We start from the raw sequence: 20,449 nt of genomic DNA on the forward strand, positions 1-20,449 counted from the left end.
TACTGGGACAGACCAAAGGTCCATCAAGCCCAGCATCCTGTTTCCAACAGTGGCCAATCCAGGTCACAAATACCTGGCAAGATCCCAAAAAAGTACAAAACATTCTACACTGCTTATCCCAGAAATAGTGGATTTTCCCCAAGTCCATTTAATAATGGTCTATGGACTTTTCCTTTAGGAAGCCGTCCAAACCTTTTTTAAACTGCGCTAAGTTAACCTCCATTACCACATTCTCTGGCAACGAACTCCAGAGTTTAATTACATGATGAGTGAAGAACAATTTTCTCCAATTCGTTTTAAATTTACTACATTGTAGCTTCATCGCATGCCCCCTAGTCCTAGTATTTTTGGAAAGCGTAAACAGATGCTTCACATCTACCCGTTCAACTCCACTCATTATTTTATAGACTTTTCTCATATCTCCTCTCAGCCACCTTTTCTCCAAGCTGAAGAGCCCCAGCTGCTTTATCCTTTCCTCATAGGGAAGTCCTCCCATCCCCTTTATCATTTTCGTCGCCCTTCTTCACCTTTTCTAATTCCACTATATCTTTTTTGAGATGCGGCGACCAGAATTAAACACAATATTCGAGGTGTGGTCGCACCATGGAGTGGTACAAAGGCATTATAACATCCTCATTTTTGTTTTGTTTTGTCACATCTACCCGTTCAACTCCACTCATTATTTTATAGACTTTTCTCATATCTCCTCTCAGCTGCCTTTTCTCCAAGCTGAAGAGCCCCAGCTGCTTTATCCTTTCCTCATAGGGAAGTCCTCCCATCCCCTTTATCATTTTCGTCGCCCTTCTTCACCTTTTCTAATTCCACTATATCTTTTTTGAGATGCGGCGACCAGAATTAAACACAATATTCGAGGTGTGGTCGCACCATGGAGCGGTACAAAGGCATTATAACATCCTCATTTTTGTTTTCCATTCCTTTCCTAATAATACCTAACATTCTATTTGCTTTTTTAGCCCCAGGTTTCAACGTATCATCGACGACGACACCTAAATCCCTTTCTTGGTCTGTGACTCCTAACGTGGAACCTTGCATGACGTAGCTATAATTCGGGTTCCTCTTTCCCACATGCAACACTTTGCACTTGCTCACATTAAACGTCATCTGCCATTTAGACGCCCAGCATAGGCGGTCAGTGGCCCAACTGTTTGGGGAGGCTAAAGGGGGCGGGGTTAGGGGTGGGGACAGGGGTGGAGCTTAAATCCATAATTGTCTGATAACACACAGAAAAAATAAATAAATAAAAATAAAAGTCACAATTAATACCTTTTATTAAATTTAGATATTAGATATGTATCATATGTCAAAGAATAAAGTGGTTGCTCAAAGCATATACTAACCACAATCGCTCAACTGCAAAACACTATGCACAACTTTGTGCAAAAACACACTCAGAACCTTACTGTACCATATTACACTGGGCAGAACCTAATACACCAATATACTAGCCATATGGAAAATGCAGACCGTCAACAATATGAAACAAGGGATCATAATATCACAATTCTCATGTACAGCCACAAAACACCCTAATTCATGTTTAATGTGGGATAAAATGCCATAAATAAGTAAATAAATATAAACTTTTAATGTTGAGCAACTGATTCTCAAAGTGGACATATTCCAAACACTATAATGAAAATAAAATGATTTTTTTTTTCTACCTTTGTTGTCTGGTGACTGTTTTTCTGATCATGCTGGCCCAGTATCCGATTCTGCTGCTATCTGTCCTCTTAAGTCCGTTTCCAGGGCTTCCTTTCCATTTATTCCTTTACTTTCCGCCTTTCTTCTTCATTTCTTGTCCTACATCAGTAAGTAAAAGCTGGGTCCTCCGCAGACTTCACTGTCCAGTGGATCCAGCTTCTGCCTATTTTCTTCATCCATGTGCAGTTTTTCTACTCTCTTCCTTTTCCCTCATCCCATCTCCTTCCTCACTCCTCCCTCCCCCCTCCATCCATGTCCAGCATTTCTTCTCTCTCCCTTCCCTCTCCTCCATCCATGTCCAGCAACCCTCCTCTCCATCCACCCACCCATGTCCAGCAACCCTGCTCTCCCCTCCATCCACCCATGTCCACCAGCCTTCCTCTCCCCCCTGCCCACCTCTTCTCTCCCCTGCTCCCCTCCAGCCATCTGTAGCTTTCGCTTTCTCCCCCCGCCCTCCCATCCACCCATGTCCAGCAACCCTCCTCTCCCCCTGCCCTCCCCTCCATCCACCCACCCATGTCCAGCAACCCTGCTCTCCCCTCCATCCACCCATGTCCAGCAGCCTTCTTCGCCCCCCTCCAGCCATCCGTAGCTTTCGCTCCCCCCCGGGGTCCTATCTCTTCCGTCCGCTGTCACCCATCCGTGTGGTCACTCTAGCCTGAGGCGTTCTCCCTCCGATGCTGGCGATTCACATAGCCAACCTTAATCTGCTTGCGTTGGAGCCTCTCCCTCAGACATGTCCCGCCTCCTGTAATGCAACTTCCTGTCTTATGCAGAGGTTTTTATTTTTTTTTTATTTTTGTTACATTTTGTACCCCGTGCTTTCCCACTCATGGCAGGCTCAATGCGGCTTACATGGGGCACTGGAGGGTTGACTTGCCCAGAGTCACAAGGAGCTGCCTGTGCCTGAAGTGGGAATCAAACTCAGTTCCTCAGTTCCCCAGGTCCAAAGTCCACCACCCTAACCACTAGTCCACTCCTCCACTCCATCTGAGGGAGAGGCTCTGACGCAGGCAGATTAAGGCTGGCTATGTGAATTGCCGGCGTCAGAGGGAGAATGCCTCAGGCTGGAGTGACCACGTGGATGGGTGGGGGGGGGAGGTGCAAGACTCGCGCGGGAGGAGACAAGAGACTGGTCACTAAGATCTGTTTGGGGGAGCGACTGCTCCCCCTGTGCCCCACCTAGCAGCCAAGGGAAGTCCACGATTGGGCTGGCTCATGCCTCTTATACGGGGCACCTATGATGCCCAGCCTCCCAGTCTCGTAAGGTCCTCTTGTAATTTTTCACAATCCTCCTGTGATTTAACAACTTTGAATAACTTTGTGTCATCAGCAAATTTAATTACCTCACTAGTTACTCCCATCTCTAGGTAATTTATAAATATGTTAAAAAGTAGCGGTCCCAGCACAGAGCCCTGGGGAACTCCACTAACTACCCTTCTCCATTGAGAATACTGAGCATTTAACCCTACTCTCTGTTTTCTATCTTTTAACCAGTTTTTAATCCACAATAGAACTGTTTTGAATCGAGGGGTCCAGAGCCCCCCAAGAAGGCTGGAGTGACCTTAATCTGACTCCATCTCTAAATAACACTAGTACTGGGGTAATCAAGGAGTTGTGAAGTTCTAAAAGGAATTGCCACTAAGAGAGATGTTAGGTCTAAGGAAAAGATACCAGCCTTATGACAAACTGGATTTAGGTTACAAGTTATACAATGCAGTGAAAGATAGCCTGATACAGCAAAAGCATTTATACTTACAGCCTTTCATCATTAAGTGAAGCCCACAAATCATCATTTGGAATGAGGAGTTTATTTGCCAAGGTACAAGTCAAATCAGTGATTGACAACAGGCACGTACAATCAATTAATTATAGAAATATAATAATCCAGCTGCAAACAGGTGTTAATTCCTAATCTTTTATAATTTCTTTTACCAATTAGAGGTTTTACAAGGGAAAGCAATTAGGTAATTTGTCAATTCTGCTGGACACATTGGTTTCCCTTGGAGAGAGAGAGTGGCAACCCTTGTCTCTCTAACTTAAACCAGGAAATACCCTGATTTTTATAGGTGCCCTCAGGATATGGATAATATGACAGTAGATATACCTGATTGGATCTATGCTAATGTCATGGTTGTCACTGATTGGCTCATGCTAATGAGTAGCTTCTATCTTGCTAACATGGTTTTGCCATTAGCTCGCTTGACCACAAATCTTAAGCAAGACCCTGCATCCAGCTGCACCTGGCATGACTCACTCATTTCTCAACTTGTTTTTCTAACTTACATTAGAGAAAATTCCATTTTGTAACAGATACGGGCTTCCATTTTGTGCTGAAATCCTCCATTTTGTTTCCATATCTATTGACCTAACTTTTAGGCCTCAATCCGGGCTACAAACTAGGCCATACTTTTCCAGTAAGCTCCCAGTTATGTCAGCCATCAGATTTCTGACTCAGCCAAGGTCTGTAATGGCCTGAGCTCTATGACAGGGCCCTCCACCATTCCAGTGGGGGGGGGTCTCTGGCTGTACCATAATTATACAGAACACTACCTCCTATCCCATGACTCTCCAATTTCCTCTGGAGTCTTTCATGAAGTACTTTGTCAAACGCCTTCCGAAAATCCAAATACACAATATCAATCAGCTCCCCTTTATCCACATGTTTGTTCACCCCTTCAAAGAAATGTAGTAGATTGGTGAGGCAAGATTTCCCTTCACTAAATCCATGTTGACTTTGTTTCATTAATCCATGCTTTTGAATATGCTCTGTAATGGATAACCAGTGGGACACTGTCATACTGGGGTACAAAGTATATCGTAGTGATAGGGTGGACCGGACTGGTGGAGGGGTAGCATTGTATATTAATGAGAGCCTTGACTCAGATAGATTACAAATTCAGCAGGACACAAATCACACCTTTGAATCATTGTGGGTTGAAATTCCATGTATAAAAGGGAAAAGGATGGTGATAGGAGTGTACTACCGTCCGCCTTGCCAGGATGAGCAGGTAGACGCAGAAATGATCAAAGAAATCTGAGATGCAAACAAAATGGGCAATGTGATAATAATGGGTGACTTCAATTATCCAAATATAGACTGGGTAAATGTAACATCGGGACACGCTAGAGAGGTACAATTCCTTGATGAAATTATATCCTACACTGCCTGTCAGACCTGCTACTGCAAGTTAATGGGATTACTTCACTTGGTAGAAAACAGCTCCTTCAAAACAACTCCTGTACCAGCTGCTCCATAAAGCAGTCCTTGATTTCATCAATGAATTTTACCTCCCTAGCGTGCCCCGATGTTACATTTACCCAGTCAATATCGGGGTAATTGAAATCGCCCATTATTATTGTGTTGTCCAGTTTGTTTGTGTCCCTAATTTCCTTTAACATTTCTGCATCCGTCTGTTTATCCTGGCCAGGCGGACGGTAGTACACTCCTATCACTCTCCTTTTCCCCTTTACACATGGAATTTCAATCCACAGTGATTCCAAGAAATGTTTTGTTTCCTGCAGAAATAATCAATCTATTTGATTCAAGGCTCTCCTTAATATACAATGCTACCCCTTCATCTATTCGATCTACTATGGTCTCTTTTGCAACCTCACTATCAGGATACCCTATCTTCCCTGTTTTGGTGGTATCTTTGATAGATACCTTATTCAGAACCATGCGTTTTTGAGCGACTGTCGGCCTTCCCCCTGTTTCTAGCTTAAAAGCTGCTCTAGCTCCGTTTTAAATTCCTTTATTGAAGACACAACATGGGCTAGCAAATATGTATCCATTCCTGCCTTTTCCAAAACATCACCAGAATTGAGCACATCCTGATCGGAATGTCTAAATTACAATCTCAGTATTCTATGTAAAATGGGTCTTCACATGGCCTAGTGGAATACCTTATGTCTAATCCAAAAATATGAGCTGGATACTGCCAGCAAAACTAATTACACCCTGATTGGATAAGAGCTATGGAATCCTTTAAAAGCATCCATTTCAGGTACAAGTATTTCTAACAAGTAATCCCAAAAAGCACAGAGACAAGTGGTTTGCAATATATAGAACAGCAAAAGAGAAGCAGAACCATGAAGTAAAATGAAATAATATTTGTTCAATGCAGATACATAAAAACAGCACATAATTTTCTTTTAACCGACCAACATGACCATGTTTCACCCTATCAAGGACTGCATCAGGGGCTTAACATAAAACTGTAAAATGAAAACATAAAAGGTCATCAAATAATATGATTTAGCAACTTAATACATTCTAAGCGATAGATTGTACATAAGGTGCCTGAAAATTCCATGCAGAAAGAAAAATACACCTAGGCATATTCTCTAATGTATACCTACATTTTAAGAATAGGTTTAAATTTCCATGTGGTATATAGAATACACTGACCAAGAGTCTACGCAACTAAACTTAGTCACAGTCAGTTACAGTAACTAAAACCTTGTGTAAATCCCAAGTGGGAAACACCCATGACCTGCCTATTCCACACCCAATTTTTAACCATGTGACTTGAATTTAAGTGTGCTTTGACAGTAGTGCACGGAAATTCAAATTTATGCCAATTAGTGCTGATAATTGCTTTTTAACATCCAATTGACAGCGCTGATTAGCTAGTTAACCAATTAAATTATGTGCATTGTTATCAGGGCTTTTTTTGAGGGGGTTCTTGGGGGTAGTGAGTACCGGCATCTTTTCCGTTGTCTGCTAAAATTGACCCATGGACCCCAAGTTTTAATAAAAGAGCTGAGGCTCTACACACCAATTCTGCCTTGTCATACATTCTGTGACCAGTTGCGGGGGGCTTGGCTATTGTGGGATGGATCCCTCAGTGATTACCCCACCCCTGAAGAGTGGCCTAGCATTTGAGTACCGGCACCTTTTTTACTAGGAAATACGCACTGATTGTTATAGAATACGCATCAATTACCACACGGAAATTAAGGCATGAAATATAGAATCTGGCAGTTAGGGGGCCAAACTCTATAAATGGTGCTTTAAGTATCGGCACTGAAAAACCATGTGATTGGCGTGATTCTATAAACTATGCCTACAGTTAGGCATAGTTTATGGAATATGCTCACATGCCATTCTTACAACTAAAATTTAGGTGCACACATTTAGGCCACCTAAAACCCTGCCTAAATGCCTGCGCCTAGCATAGGTGGTGATCGGGTGTATTCCATAATAGTGTGCATAGTTTTTTGAAACACCCACATCCTGCCCATTCCACGCCCATGACCATGCCCCCTTTTCAGCTGCGTGCATTAGAATTTATGTGTACTATATTTCAGTGGCGTACCTAGGGTAGTTGACACCTGGGGCCGGTCATTTTTTAACACCCCCCTCCAAAATCCAGTACTAGGCATACCAAGAATACAAAACACTCAGGACCTATAGAGCAATTCTACCATACCATAAGCAGTCATTTCTATGAGTCACACATGGAAAAAGAAATCTTAAACACTACAGTGAGCACTAGAACATCAATTCACCTATTGTAAAACGAAACCAGACAGATAGTACAGATCGTCAATCCTGCACAGTCAATGCCAACTGAAAGTCATGTCTTTTTCACAAACACAGATACACCCTAATCCACTATAGAACAAGTAATCATAAACTTTCTATTTAGGCAAAAATTAAACTGAACCCCCAAGATGCCAGACTCTGCATACAATGCAACACCACAGAAACAGAAAATGTCCCCTAGTACTGTGCAAAATATAAAGGCAGCAGATGTAAATTTGGAAAAAAAAAAACTAACAAATACCAATCACCACTTAACAAATAGAAATAAAACAAATATAGAAAATAAAATACCATTTTATTGGACTAATACATTTAGCTGTCAGAGGCCAAAACCTTCTTCCTCAGGTCAATACAGTATAGTATGTTACAGTGTCCTAACCTGACCTGAGGAAGGGGGTTTTGTTCTCCGAAAGTTAGTCAAAATGTATTAAAATTAGTCCAATAAAAAGATTACCTTATTTACATGTTCTATTATAAACATTTATTAACACAGCTACAATACTACTTTATCCTAAAGCAAAAAAAACAAAAATATATATTTTATTTACAGTTTGTTGTCTCTGGTTTCTGCTTTCCTCATCTTCTTTTCACTGTCTTCCTTCCATCCAGCATCTGTCTTCGTTCTTTCTCTGCCATCCAGTGTCTGCCCTCTCTGCTGTCCCCTCCATCCAATGTCTGCCCTCTCTCCCTGCCCCTTCCATTCACTGTCTGCCCTCTCTCTCCCCCTTCCATTCACTTTCTGCCCTCCCTCTCTCCCCCCCCATCCATCCAAGGTCTGCCCTCCCTCACCCCCCCATCCATTAAGGGTCTGCCCTCCCCTCTCCCCCCATCCATCCAGGGTCTGCCGTCCCTCTCCCCCCCATCCATCCATCCATCGTCTGTCCCCTCTCTCTCTCTCTGCCCCTTTTTTCAGTCCCCTGTTCCAGCCCTCTTATCCCACCTGCCCCTAGTTCTAGCCCCAGCTCACATCTCCCACTTGCTCCCCCTTTTCAGCCCCACTATCCCACCAGTCTGCAGTTTCAGCCCCAGCCCTTTTCTCTCACCAGTCCCGAGCTTCAGCCCCAGCCACTTCTCCCTGTCCCCTTTTCAGCCCCCAGTACCCCCAGCTTCAGCCTCTTCCCCTTTTCAGCCCCAAGTTCCAGTACTAGCCCCCTTATCCTACCTACCCTCCTTTTCAGCCCCCAGTTCCAGCCCCCTTCATCCACATGCCTTGCATTAGGGACCCCTTTTCTGCCCCAGACCCATTTTCCACCAGCCCCAGGCATGGCTCCCATTTTCTCGCATGGCCCCTTCCCCACCCCCCTTCTCCCCACCCGTCCCCTTCTCCCCTCTTCTCCCATCTCAGATCCCCCTCCCCACCCCAGTCCCCTTCTCCCCTCTTCTCCCATGAGACCCCCTCACCAGTCCCCTTCTCCCATCGAGACCCCCCTCCCCATGTCCCCTTCTCCCCTCTTCTCCCATCTGAGACCCCCCTCCCCACATCTCCTTCTCCCATCTGAGACCCCCACCCCCCTTCTCCCCAGCCCAGGCCCCTTCTCCCCTCTTCTCCCATCTGAGACCCCCCACCCCCTTCTCCCCAGCCCAGTCCCCTTCTCCCCTCTTCTCCCATCTGAGACCCCCCTCCCCAAGTCCCCCAAGTCCCCCAAGTCCCCCAAGTCCCCTTCTCCCCTCTGAGGTCCCACTCTCAATCCTCTTCTCCCATCTGAAACCCTCCTCGCCCATCTAAGCCCCCCCCCCCAACTAGACCCACCTACCACCTTCGACGACAGCCCTCGTCTCCTGCCTCCATCCGGGGCTTTTAAAAAAAATCTGAAAAGCAGCATGGCAGGCAGCGCTTCGTGTCTGCCCTGCCTGCTTGTAAAAGAAAGCGGCAAATCTCGTCGACGTTGCAACGTCGCGTCGGGTTTTCCCTCACTGGGTCCCGCCCCCCACGAGGGCGGGACCCAGTGAGGGAAGACCCGACGCGACGTCGTGACGTCGACGAGGAGGTTTGCCGGCGCTTTCTTTTACAAGCAGGCAGGGCAGACGCGAAGCGCTGCCTGCCATGCTGCTTTTCAGATTATTTTAAAGGCACAGGATGGAGAGGAAATGAGGGCTGACTGCAGTCAGCAACGGAGCACCCCCCACCCACTGACACCCGGGGCGGACCGCCCCCACCGCCCCCCCCTTGGTACGCCACTGCTATATTTTAGAATAAGCCTAGAAAGTTGTATGTGCAAATTCTAATTAACTGCTAATTGGTAGTTAACTACCAATTATCAGCACTGATTGGCTTGTTAATCAATTAACCAAATTAGCGAACACAACTGAAGGTGCCCTTTATAGAAAATTGAGGGAGGGTGTATTAAGTTATAGTCCTTTTTATTAAATCATATTATCTGATGGCATTTTATGTATTCATTTTACAGTTTTATGTTAACCCCCTGTCGCAGCTCTTGTTAGGGTGAAATATGGCCATGTTGGGCGGTTAGAGGAAAATTGTATGCTGTTTTTATGTATCTGCATAAAATAAATATTATTTCATTTTTCTATGTGGGTCTGCTCCTCTTTTGCTCTTCTAAAAGATAATACATGATTCATTTCCAGTACGCTCATTGTTCATTACTCTTTAGTGTTTGATACGGTCTGTCAATTTGAAGCAAGTCTTATCATAAGGAAAAGCTATTGTCCTATAACTGATGCTATTTATGAGATATTGGGGCAATATGTTTTATTCTTAGATATGGATGCTTGTATGAAATGCCCAGAGGAACAATGGCCCAATCAGAAGAAAGATGCCTGCATCCTGAAAGTGATAACCTTCCTGACCTATGAAGAACCTTTGGGGATAACTTTGACTTTCATCTGCATTTTCTTAATTCTCATTAATACTGTCATCTTGGGAATTTTTATTCATTACAAAGACATCCCCATAGTGAAAGCAAACAACCGAGAACTCAGTTACATTCTCCTCATCTCACTCATGCTCTGCTTCCTCTGCTCCTTGGTTTTCCTCGGCCATCCTGACAAAGTGATCTGTATTCTCCAACAGACTGCCTTTGGGATCAGTTTCTCCATTGCTCTATCTTCAGTATTGGCCAAAACCATCACTGTGATCATAGCCTTTCATGCCACCAAGCCTGGAAGCAAGCTCCGGATATGGATGGGTTCCAAGGTCTCACTTTTTATAGTTCTTTTCTGCTCCCTTATACAAACTGTTCTGTGTCTTGTCTGGTTGTTCACTGCTCCCCCATTCCCATATCTTAATAAGAATTCAGAAATTGGAACAATACTAACTGAATGTAATGAAGGGTCAATAGTTACTTTTTACTGTGTTTTGGGTTACCTGGGACTTTTGGCTGCCATCAGCTTCATCGTAGCTTTCCTAGCAAGAAATCTGCCTGATAGTTTCAATGAGGCCAAGTATATCACCTTCAGCATGCTGGTATTCTGTAGTGTCTGGGTCTCCTTCTTCCCAACATACCTGAGCACCAAGGGCAAATACATGGTGGCAGTGGAGATATTTGCTATTCTGGCCTCTAGTGCTGGACTTCTGGGCTGTATCTTTTTCCCTAAGTGTTACGTTATTCTGTTGAGACCTGAAAGGAACAGCAGAAAATGCTTATCAAAATACAAGAATTATTAATATTTGTTTAAAGGATGGATTAGTTTAAATATTGTTATCTTTTGTTGGGAAGTCGAAGTTGAATGTCTTTTTTTTTTGACCCAGAAACTACATCTTTGGTTGAGGCCATCCAAAATTTCACATATGTAATATTATAGATAAAATTAGATATTGTACACAGTTTGAATATAAAATTAAGATGTGGAGGGGCATTTTCGAAATAGACGTCCAAGTTGCGATTTGGACGTCCTCATGAAATGTCCAATTCCAGGGATGGATGTCCATCTTTGTTTCAAAAATACCGTCAGAGACATCCAAATCCTTAAATTTGGTCATCCCTAGATTTGGACGTCCCTAGACATGAACGTTTCTGACTTTCGCGATTTTCGAAACCAAAGACGTCCATTTCAGAAACGTCCAAATGGAAGCCATTTGGTTGTGGGAGGAGCCAGCATTTGTAGTGCACTGGTCCCACACTAGGGGGCACTGCAGTGGACTTCATAAATTGTTCCCCGGTACATAGCTCCCTTACCGTGTGTGCTGAGCCCCCCAAAACCCACTACCCCCAACTGTACACCACTACCATAGCCCTTACGGATGAAGGGGGCACCTAGAGGTGGGTACAGTGGGTTTGTGGTGGCTTTTGGAGGGCTCGCTGTTTCCTCCACAAATGTAACAAGTAGGGGGGTATGGGCCTGAGTCCACCTGCTTGAAGTGCACTGCAGTGCCCACTAAAACTGCTCTGGGAACCTGCATGTGCCCTCATGGACCTGAGTATGACATTTGAGGTTGGCATAGAGGCTGGCATGACATATTTTTAAAGATTTTTTTGAGGGTGGGAGTGGGTTAGTGACCACTGGACGAGTAAGGGGAGATCATCCCCAATTCCCTCCGGTGGTCATCTGGTCATTTCTGGCACCTTTTTGTGCCTTATTCGTAAGAAAAACATTTCCGGGTGAAAACACCCAAGTGTTCATCAGGGACGTCCTTGTATTTTTCGATTATGGGTCAAGGACGTCCAAGTGTTAGGCATGCTCAAGTACTGCCTTCGCTACGCCCCCTTGAACTTTGGACGTCCTTGTGATGGACTGCAGTTGGAGACGTCCTAAATCGGGTTTCGATTATACCGATTTCGACGTTTCTGTGAGAAGGACGTCCATCTTCCGATTTATGTCGGAAAATTGACATCCTTCTCTTTTGAAAATGAGCCCCATAGTGGTCAATAATAAAATTTTTGGTGACATATTGTTATTGGAATAACTTTGTGTATTGAATAGGTTTCTGAGTCATCCTCCGCTCTACTACTACTACTACTACTACTACTTATCATTTCTATAGTACTACAAGGCATACGCAGCACTGTACACCATGGGAAAACAATACAATAACACTTGGGGGCTAGTTAGGAAAGGGGGTGAAATTTTATATATATTCTTCTTTTGTATCTGGGGAAATGGAGGGCTATGTGATTTGCTCATAGTTTGAAGGAGCTTTAGGGGGAATTGAACCCAGTTCTTCTGGTTCATAGCACACTACACTAACTATTACGCTGCTTCTTCACTCTACGATTCATTAACTGTTAACATGAAAAATTTACTATTTACTGATAGCGGTTGTGTGTGGTTATAGTATAGGCTGACCACAAGAAAGCCTGGTCCAAATCCTACTGCTGCTCCTTGTAACATAGTAACATAGTAGATGAGAGCAATAAAGATCTGTATGGTTCATCCAGCCTGCCCAACAAGATAAACTTGTAGCATAAGGTATGATGCGATATTACATATGTATGCTTGATCTTCATTTGTCTTTGCCATTTTCAGGGCATGGACCGTAGAAATCTGCTTGGAACTAGCATTGATCTCCAACTACTGAAGTTGTCATTTAAGCCCCACTCCAGTCCATTCAAATCTGTCAAACTACGATCAGGGCAATTACTGGTGTTGCCATCTTATCACTGTTAAGCTTGTATAGTTCTATGCCTTCTATATAGGATTCCTTTGTGTTTATCCACACATTTTTGAATTCCATTGTAAAGTTCATTTTCACCAACTCCCGTGGGATGGTATTCCATATATCTACCACCCTCACCATAAAAAAGTATTTCCTGACATTATTCCTGAATCGGCCCCAAACATTTACCCCTGGATTCTATATAGTGTGATTGGAGTTGAATGAAGAAATCAAGTCGTATTCTGATGTGCGTATGCAATTTGATTATCATAACAAGCTAATCGGTGCCGATAATTGCCACTTTATAGGTAATTATTGGCATTAATTGGCATTAATCAGAAATTACAAACAGAACTTGCTAAGCATATTTAAAGTTTTGTGCATAAATTCTAAGATGAGGAATGGAAAAGGGGGTGTGGTGAGTGGCATAGACTGGGTGGGTGGTGGGTATTTCTAAAATCTATGTGCACTGATATTTAGTCACCAGCATTTATACTTGGCATCAGTGGCGTAGCCACAGGTGGGCTTGGGTGGGCCAGGGCCCACCCGTTTATGGCTCAGGCCCACCCAACTATAGCACATGTTTAGTGGTAACTGGAGGGAATCCCAAGCTCCGCCAGCTGAAGATTTTTCGCTGATGGTAATGAAAACGCTACTCTCTATGACACCGGCACCTGCGCATGCTCAATTTTCAGTGCATGCCTGCTGCCAAGGTGGAAAGAAGCGTTTCCCCACCAGTTGAGATAATGGGGTTTTTTTTTGGGGGGGGGGGGTAGAACACTTGGTGCCCACCCAATTCTTGCCCAGGCCCACCCAAAATCTGTTGTCTGGCTACGCCCCTGCTTGGCATAAATACCATTTGGAAAAATGGTGACATCTGACAGGAAAAGAGGCAATCTCGTCCGATGCAGCAATCTGTGGTGAGAGCTGTTTTTCTGTCATTGCAAATTTTTTGTAATGCAACAGTACTTTGCATTCTATTAGGGACAAAAAGTTTTTTTCTGCACATGCATTAGAAGACTGTGTGCTCCGCTCTAACATATAGATTATTACATCTGTACCTTGAATGCACATAGCCAGTGAGGTGTACCAGCAAAACATTTTACAACAATAGTAAAAGTGCTAAAAAGAAAAGAACTTCATAATGTAGAAATAGGGAGAATATGTAAAGAAAAAAGAAATAAAGCAGTAAATCAGTTAAATAAGTTGCTTTGGATAGGTCTTTCCAACAAAAGAAAAGGGTTCTTAAGGCTTGATATAACAATATATCCAGTAGTTGTGATTGATAACTATCTAGTTGTGATTGCATCATTAGAGATCTTAAAATGACTATATTATATGATAAAGCATCCTGGATGTTCAAGGTAGATGATACAGTGTCCCATACAGAGTTCCAATATTCTTGAATGAATGGACAAGAGTAAATAATGTGTTTAAGATTTCCATCATTCATTTCACATGTCCAGCATTTATTCATATTGTTTTCTGTTTTTATTGTATTCAGCTTGGCGAGATTAGCTGGAGTCCATAGAGCTCTATGTGCCAAGTAAAATATGGATTGGGAGATGGACGCTGATTTGGTGGTATGAGTAGTTTTGAACCAAAATTTTTCCTACTCTTGTGCATTTAGTTAGGCGTTTAGATCATGTTCCCATGATTGCATGGTATTAATTGGTGAGCTGAATTTAGCTAATGGAAGTATTTTGTACCATTTAGAGGCGACTTTTTTGGAAGACAAAAGATTTACAAAGTTGCCAGTAGCTGAGAGACTCAGTAGATAATTTACTTATATCTAAGGTGTTAGTTACACAATGTTTAATTTGAATCCATTTATAATATTGAGAACTGGAGATCACGTGATGACTTGAGGAGAGAGGAAGCACGAACTCTCTTCTCCGGGCAATCCTTCTCCGTTCAGTAAGACCCCACGCAAGAACCTGTTAATATATGGCCTAGCTTTGGGTCTACCACTGGAATAGTGAGGGCCAAGGCTATGAAGCCTAAGATAACTAAAGTACTGACTAGGCCAAATATCTGTAAAAAGCAGGTCTGAACCATGAGTTCTGACACAAACTGGTACAGCTGTCACTTTAAATCAGATGAACAAAATGGAGTCTATGAGTTTTGTATAAAAGGCAGCAGAGGTTATACAGGGTTATACAGAGTTCTTAAGATGGTGTGAAAAGTATGTGAAAACTATTGCAACAGGGAACAGGTGTCTCAGAAATGAGATGTGAAAAAAAGAACTTGTTCCCAAAACATACTGATAAGCCCGCGTGGGAACGTATCATCTCAGAAATTGAGAGCTAGGTTTCCCACCATTGACTTCTATGGAGAGGTTGTGTATAAAAGAGGGGACAATCTGCCATAGCTTTGGTGTCTGCCCCAACGCTTATCTCAGACGGCGAAGCTCTGTCCGATTGTACCAAGAATCTGTCTGCTGAATGTACCTGATTAAAGTCTGATGTCTGTATTTGTACCAACTTGAAGACTTGTCTTTGGGTAAGAAATAAAATGTATCTATCTATTTAAACCTATTTCTGTCTTTATTCTGTTTTCTCTTTACCTTACATTTAACTTACAAGGCAGATCACATACACTCAGTTTCTGGAGAAACTTAGACAGAATTTTAATGAGCATTATCTGGGAACATAAATGGCACAGAGTATACCTAGATCCAGGAAGACAGAAAGCAGTAGTTATGGGAATTAGAATTCTATTACAGCCCCTAATGCAAACCCAAAGCAGACCTCCTTGTGATTGGGTGACAATGGAGGTTGGAGAAACCATGCAGAACCTGTTATGTAAAATAGGTATCTTTAGTCCCCCGTGTGATCTGGAGTCAGAAAGAGGTCCAAGAGGGGGAAATTAAAACAAACCAAACGAAAAATAATAAAAAGTCCCGCCGGAAGACCCCCAGTGTATGGACGAGTTCGTGGTGAGAGGTGCTGCAGGAATGCCAGCAAAAACGTGGAAAAAAGAGCTGGAGAAAACCAGAGGAGCTGTGGAGACTAAGATGGTGGCGAGTTCCGTCCCCGCCCGCACATTTATTCTCAACCTCCCAAATGCAGCAGCTAATGGACGCGGTGAAAACAGCATTAGAGCCACAATTAAAACAGCTCTCAGAACAAATTGCTGGTCTGGAAGGCAAGGTAAACAAAACGGTACGGTGCACGGGGGAAATAGAGCAGAGACTCTCAGACGCAGAAGACGCCGGAAAAGAAATGGCAGACCAAATAACTAAACTGCGGCAGAAACTACAAGCCCAGGACAGCCTACTAGACGATCTGGAAAATCAATCTAGAAGGTCAAATTTAAGAATGGTGGGCATCCCAGAGAAGTTACCGGAAAATACACTAAATACCCTGCTGGAGCGGTGGATGAAAGACGAGTTTGCGCTGTCGGACAGCCTGTGCCCAGTATGCCTGGAGCATGCACACAGACTGGGGAAAAGGCAAGAAGGAGAGACAAGGCCCCGGGTTGTGATTGTAAAAGTACACAACTTCATCCACAAAACAGAGATATTGAATGTGGCTCGCAAAAAATGGAACAATTTATACTATGAAGGAGCTCCTATAAAGATCATTCAAGACTATTCTCTGCAGCTGCAAGAGAAACGTAGGCAGTTTGGACCGCTATGTAAAAGATTAGCAGAAGTGAAGAGCAAGTTTCTACTGGTCTACCCAGTGGTTTTGAAGGTCATGCACAATGGCGCGTGGCGTATCTTCAAGACGTTTGAAACAGCACAAGCCTATGCGGAGAAGCATCAACTATTTGTAAAAAGCCCTGAGTGAGGGACAAGTAGGAAGCACAAGAGGCAGGAAAGGATTCCAGTGGCTTGACAGCAAACTGTATGTAACTTGTATAGTGCAATGTTAAACATAAGGGGCGCGGAAGTAGATGAATGTATAATGAATGAATGGAGTAAACGGAGGGATGAAATGCAAGCGGGGTGGCTGGATGGGGGAGGAACCCGCAACTCACGAGATCTTGGCTCTTCTACAAGGTAGAGCGGGGGGTAGACAAGGGAGCACAACTAGGGGAGATGAAGGGAGGAGCGGTGAGGGCAAGGGAGGGAGAGGGAGGGAAGGGAAGGAGAGGGGGGGCAGAGGGGGAGGGTAAGTTTGGGGAGTGAGGGCCTAAGCAAGGACAGCTAGGGAGAAATGGGTTTGCGGGACCGGAAAGACACTCAAGTATTGCAGAAGGGATGCACACACATAAGGCAGGTAGACATGATTAGAATAGTCACGGGTTCGGGTGGAGCTGGGCGCCTGGAACCCGATAGTCATGTGATAGTAGCAAAAACAGAGTTAGCAGGAAAAGGGGAGAATAGCTAAAACAACTAGGGTAGTCTCATGGAACATGGGAGGCATTGCAACGCCCATAAAGAGAGCAAAAATATTAACCGCACTACGCAGGCACAAAGCAGATGTAGCATGTATCCAGGAAACCAGACTAACAGAGGAAGAACACGCTAAATTAAAAAGAACATGGGTGGGAGAAGTATTCTCGGCGGCAGCAGAGGGGAGGAGGCAAGGGGTAGCAATCTTAATTAGAAAAGGGATAGCAGCAAAGGCTGAGCTGATTGCTAAAGACCCCCAGGGGAGATACATATTGATACATTTATGGCACCATAACAGAGAATACCTGGTGGGGTCAATATATGGACCAAACACCTACACACCAACTTTCTTTCAGGTGGTTCCGCAGCATTGCGCACCATACCAGTCACTTCAGCTAATACTAGCAGGGGACTATAACTTAGTCGTAGACCCAGGAAAAGATACATCTCACTCCAGAGCAGCGCCTCAGGGAGGCATTAAGACCCAGGCATTACCTGCATTCATGCGGGCCATGAACCTCCTTGACCCTTGGAGGGCCCTAAACCCAGAAGCGAGAGACTATACCCACTTATCCAGGGCACACGGGTCCTGGTCTAGAATAGATTATGTAATGGTAGATAGAGGGGTCTTCCCGTGGGTGAAGGAGGCAGGTATAGGGCCCTCGGAGATTTCAGATCATGCAATGGTGTGGGTAGACTTGGAGGCCTCAGAATACTACCAAGCTAAAACCGGATGGAGGTACCCGGGATACCTTCAGGGAGACAAGGAATTTGCCCAATACTTGGTCAAAAAATGGGAAGAGTACCATAGATTTAATCAGCAGCACGCAGATAACTCAAAGCTTTATTGGATGGCAGCTAAAGCTGTGCTACGAGGTGACATAATAGCGTTTGTGCAGGCCAGGAAAAAACAGCAAGCCAGAGCCATTTTGGCATTGGAGGCGCAACTTAAAATAGCAAATAGGAAGTATATAAAATCACCGAACCCAACCACTAATGAACACTACCTGGTAGTGCAGGTGGCCCTTAATTCCCTTATACATAAACAAACGACCCGCTCTTTAATATACCATAAATACAAGATGCAATGCTTCGGAAACAAAACTGGAACACTGCTAGCAAGGCTGGTTAAGACAGGGCACGACAGCAGGGTAATAACAGCGGTTAAGGACCAAAAGGGAAACTTAAAATACAAAAGTGAGGAAATAGCAAAAGTTTTTACTAGCTATTTCACCGAACTATACACTAAAAGAGCCGGGGAGACACTGGAGGGCTTGGAGGATTATTTAGAGAGCATGAGATTCCCCCGGCTACAACAACTGAGTATAGAGCAATTAAACCGGCCAATCACTGGGAGGGAGCTCCAGGAGGCGATCGGGGCGCTGGCGACTAACTCGGCGCCGGGGCTGGATGGCTTCATGGGAGAATTCTACAAAGCATTGCCCCCGATAGGTTTGAGAGCGGTAAGCAAGTTTCTTGAACAGGTTGTCGAGGATCAAGAGTTTCCCAAGCATGCAAATGAAGCACTAATTACACTAATCCCTAAAGCTGGAAAACCAGATGCGCAGGCGGATGCTTACGGGCCCATTTCGCTGATAAACGTAGATGTCAAAATACTATCGTGAATCATGGCAGTGAGGCTAGGGCAGGGGTCCTACCGCAGATGATCGGTGAAGAACAGGTGGGGTTTGTACGGAGCAGGCAGAAGGGAAGTAATGTCAGGCGAGTACTATTGGCAATGGCAAAATGCCAGCACGATAATACATCAGCGCTTATATTAAGCTTAGACGCTGAAAAAGCTTTTGACAAAGTCGATTGGAGATACTTGTTTGGGGTGCTGCACTACATAGGAATACAGGGGTGGTACAGAAATGCCCTACAAGCTTTATATAACAACCCAGAGGCCTCCATATTAGTGAATGGCATACGTAGTGAGCAGTTCCAGATACGGCGGGGTACCAGACAGGGGTGCCCGCTATCCCCATTATTGTTTGTACTAGCGATAGAGCCACTACTGCGAGCCCTGAAAAGGGAAGACGGGGTGGAAGGGGTGAAGTTGCCGGGAGGGAGGGTCAAGGCACTTGCATTCGCAGATGATCTGATGGTAATAACACAAGATCCGGATAAGTCTGTCCCCCAAGTGCTAGAGGTAATGCAGATATATATTGAGCTCTCAGGTTTTGCATTGAACATACAGAAGTCACGTGCACTTAGGATCCTGGAAGATGATAATATACAGCAGAGAATACCCCTGCAAATAACCTGGGAAGCAGAAACACTTAAGTACCTAGGAGTAGTAATCCCTTGGGAGCTGGTGAGTCTGTATGCAGTGAATGTCAGGAAATTACTGAATGAAACGAGGGTGCGGCTGCAAATGTGACAAGGGTTTCCCCTATCCCTGCTAGGGCGAATTGCACTATACAATCAAACCTATAAATGGCAAGTGACCGACTCACCTGCAAATGCGCAGTAGAGACTTCCCTCTCTGTCCCGCCCCCGCGTCAAGACGTGATGACGGGAGGAGGGGGCGGGACAGAGAGGGAAACTGCGCTGAAGGGAACGGCTGACGTCGCTACCGCTCCCCCCCCCAAGGTAGCCACTACCGCCCCCCCCCCGGAGTCGCCACCACCCCCCCTTCACCCGGCCCGGGCCCTCTCTTCGTTATTCAACTTACAGCAGCGCCGAAACAGCAGCAAGCAGCAGCTCCCATTGGCCTTCCTTCACTGCCTGTGCCCCGCCCTCGCCGACGTGACGTCACACGAGGGCGAGGCACAGGCAGTGAAGGAAGGCCAACGGGAGCTGCTGCTTGCTGCTGTTTCGGCGCTGCTGTAAGTTGAATAACGAAGAAGGGGCCCGGGCCGGGTGAAGGGGGGGGGGGTGGTGGCGACTCCGGCGGGGGGGGGGGGCGGTAGCGGCTACCTTGGGGGGGGGGACGGACATGGGAGGTCTCAGAAGGAGGGGGGCCTTGGAGCTGGGAGGGCTGGACTGAAGGGGGCCTTCCAGCTGGCTGGGAAGAAGGGGGGGCCTTGGAACTGGGAGGGAGGGAGGGAAGGAAGGGGGCCTTGGGAGCTGGGGGGGCCTTGGGAGCTGGGGGGGCCTGGGGCCTTGGAACTGGGAGGGAGGGCAGGGGGCCTTGGGAGCTGGGGGGAGGGCCTGGGGCCTTGGAACTGGGAGGGAGGGAGGGCGGGCAGGCAGGGGGCCTTGCAGCTGGGAAGGGGGGAGGACTGGAGCCTTGGAGCTGGGAGGGAGGGCAGGGGGCCCCTTACAGTTGTGAGGGAAT

General features: G+C 45.2%; 1 protein-coding gene across 1 annotated transcript in view; it reads left to right on the plus strand.

Annotated features, from left to right (window-relative positions):
* Positions 1-10,898, plus strand: part of LOC115464465 (vomeronasal type-2 receptor 26-like) — a 33,753-nt gene extending 22,855 nt beyond the window's left edge. Inside the window, exon 4 of the mRNA XM_030194843.1 lies at positions 9,994-10,898. Within this exon, the coding sequence (XP_030050703.1) occupies positions 9,994-10,898 (905 nt within the window). The remainder of the gene's footprint in view (positions 1-9,993) is intronic.
* Positions 10,899-20,449: the final 9,551 nt, after the last annotated feature.

The sequence above is a fragment of the Microcaecilia unicolor genome, chromosome 3 (assembly GCF_901765095.1).
Source record: "Microcaecilia unicolor chromosome 3, aMicUni1.1, whole genome shotgun sequence".
NCBI lineage: Eukaryota > Metazoa > Chordata > Amphibia > Gymnophiona > Siphonopidae > Microcaecilia > Microcaecilia unicolor.